Below are 2,455 nucleotides of genomic sequence, written 5' to 3'. Positions count from 1 at the left end.
TTTTCACCAACCCAAGGAAACACTATTTGAAGCATTAACTCCACCATAAAAACCTCAAAATAAATTTGCGTAAATACTATCACATGATAAGTAAAAACATATCTATTAATTGGCATATATTAAATTCAAAAACTACTATTTATATAAGGTCCATAAATGAATGTCAAGTCTTGTCCATGACAAATATGTTACTTTGCTGTTAAAAAAAGAAGAAATTTTTAACAAGAAAAGTATAAAAACATAAAACATTCACATTTCTTTTCTAATAAAATAAAAAAAAAAACAAAAAATCTTTTAATCATTTTAGCATCAAATAAAAGAATAAAAACATAGCATGACTGAATTTCAAACAAAGCCCAACCACCCAACTATCTCTCCCCTCTATATTTTTTTTTAAAAATTTTCAAAATAATAATAATAATAATAATAATAATAATAACAATAATAAAATAAAACGTGTTTTGCTTCCTTCTTTCGGCCATGTATTGTTCTTTTCCAACTTACTATCTCCTCTACACTTTCATATATAAACCAACACAACCCCTTCAACCCTTAAACCATTCAAACCCAAAAACCATCATCAACCATGACAACAACAACAACAATAATATTATTCATCACCTTGTTCATATTATTATTATTATTCACTTGTGTTTCATCCAACACACAAAACAACTCTTTATCTTTCTCTTTAACTTACCTCCCACTCTCCCATCAATCAGCAGCCACCCAAATACGTTCCGCTGGTTCCGGTGTCAACCAACGATTAAATTTCAAGTATTCACAAGCTCTAGTTATGTCTCTACCCATCGGGACACCACCACAGGCTCAACCAATGGTTTTAGACACCGGAAGCCAGTTATCATGGATCCAGTGTCACAACAAGACCCCTACCAAGTCCTTTGATCCTTCTCTATCGTCCTCTTTCTCGATACTCCCTTGTAATCATCCGATTTGTAAACCAAGAGTTCCGGATTTTACACTTCCCACAACGTGTGACCAAAATCGCTTTTGTCACTATTCGTATTTCTATGCGGATGGTACTCTGGCTGAGGGTAATTTGGTAAGAGAAAAAATTACGTATTCTCGTTACCAAAGTACCCAGCCTGTCGCCCTTGGATGTGCTACTGCATCCAAGGACACTGAGGGTATTTTGGGAATGAATCTCGGACGGTTGTCTTTTGCGTCACAAGCAAAAATATCTAAATTTTCGTATTGTACGCCAACGCGACAAATTAATGGTAAAGTAAAATCGACGGGGGCGTTTTACCTGGGTCAGAATCCGTATTCAAAAACATTTAAATATGTTAATATTTTGACTTTTCCTGAAAGTCAACGCTCACCCAATTTTGATCCCTTCGCGTACACTGTTGGCATGGAAGGGATCAGAATTGGTGGGAAAAGGTTAAATATACCACCCTCAGTGTTTAGACCGGACGCTGGTGGGTCCGGTCAAACAATGATTGACTCAGGCACTGATTACACTTACTTAGTCGACGCGGCATATATCAAGATTCGAGAAGAAATTGTGAGAATTGCGGGGTCTAGATTGAAAAAGGGTTACGTGTATCGTGGGTCGTTGGATTTGTGCTTCAATGGGAATGCGGTTGAGATCGGACGGTTGATAGGGAACATGGTGTTTGAATTTGGCAAGGGTGTGGAAGTAGTGATAGGAAAAGAAAGGGTACTAGATGATATTGGCCGTGGGATCAGTTGCTTAGGGATCGGACGGTCGGAAAGACTAGGGGTGCCTAGTAATATTATTGGGAACTTTCATCAACAAAATCAATGGGTAGAATTTGATATTGTGAATCGCAAGGTAGGCTTTGGTGGAGCCGACTGTAGCAGATCAGTGTAAGGAGATGTGTGGTGGGACAAAACGTGGTAAATATGGTTGTGATGTACAAGTTTTAATTATACACTATCTTAAATACGGTATACAATCCTGTGTGTGCTGTTTCAGGCACTATAGTGTACTTTTGTATAAACATACAAGTAAATGCAAGTGCTGCTTTTGTTTTGTAAATTCATTTCAATAACAATAAGGCTATGTGTAGTGGAGGGGCTATAATTGGGGGAGAATTATGACACGTGGCGCCCAGTCAGCATGGAGTGGAAATTTGTTTTTAAGTTGTAATGGTGTAGGAGCTACAATTTGGGCCCACAGTGTCTTTTTTTATTATTTTCTTTTTATAATTAAACTAATTAAATAAAAACCAATTTATTTAAATAATTAAATAAAAATGCATTAAAATTAAAAAAAAATACATAAAAAAACATACCTAAAAAAATACATAACTAAAAATATAAAAAACATAACTAAAGAAAAAAAAAACATAATTAAAAAAGAAACTAATATTTGTAATATTCTCGCATTTTTTCACGTCGGCGTTGCATCAATAATGCGGCATCCTCGTGAAACCCCTCCGCTTTGAGGGATTCGTAGTCTTCTTTC

The 2,455-nt window shown here is 35.7% G+C and overlaps 1 protein-coding gene across 1 annotated transcript; it reads left to right on the top strand.

Annotated features, from left to right (window-relative positions):
* Nucleotides 1-535: 535 nt before the first annotated feature.
* LOC143594206 (aspartic proteinase PCS1-like) lies at nucleotides 536-1,976 on the top strand. The gene has a single exon (XM_077073577.1). The coding sequence runs from the start codon at nucleotides 587-589 to the stop codon at nucleotides 1,856-1,858; it is 1,272 nt and encodes a 423-aa protein (XP_076929692.1). The 5' UTR covers nucleotides 536-586; the 3' UTR covers nucleotides 1,859-1,976.
* Nucleotides 1,977-2,455: the final 479 nt, after the last annotated feature.

This window comes from Bidens hawaiensis, unplaced genomic scaffold (genome assembly GCF_021521415.1).
Source record: "Bidens hawaiensis isolate Kalapana, Puna unplaced genomic scaffold, B.hawaiensis_p1.1 tig00043335_1, whole genome shotgun sequence".
NCBI classification, from domain to species: domain Eukaryota; kingdom Viridiplantae; phylum Streptophyta; class Magnoliopsida; order Asterales; family Asteraceae; genus Bidens; species Bidens hawaiensis.
The sequence above is the reverse complement of the archived record's forward strand: the minus strand, read 5'-3'. Positions and strand labels throughout refer to the sequence as shown.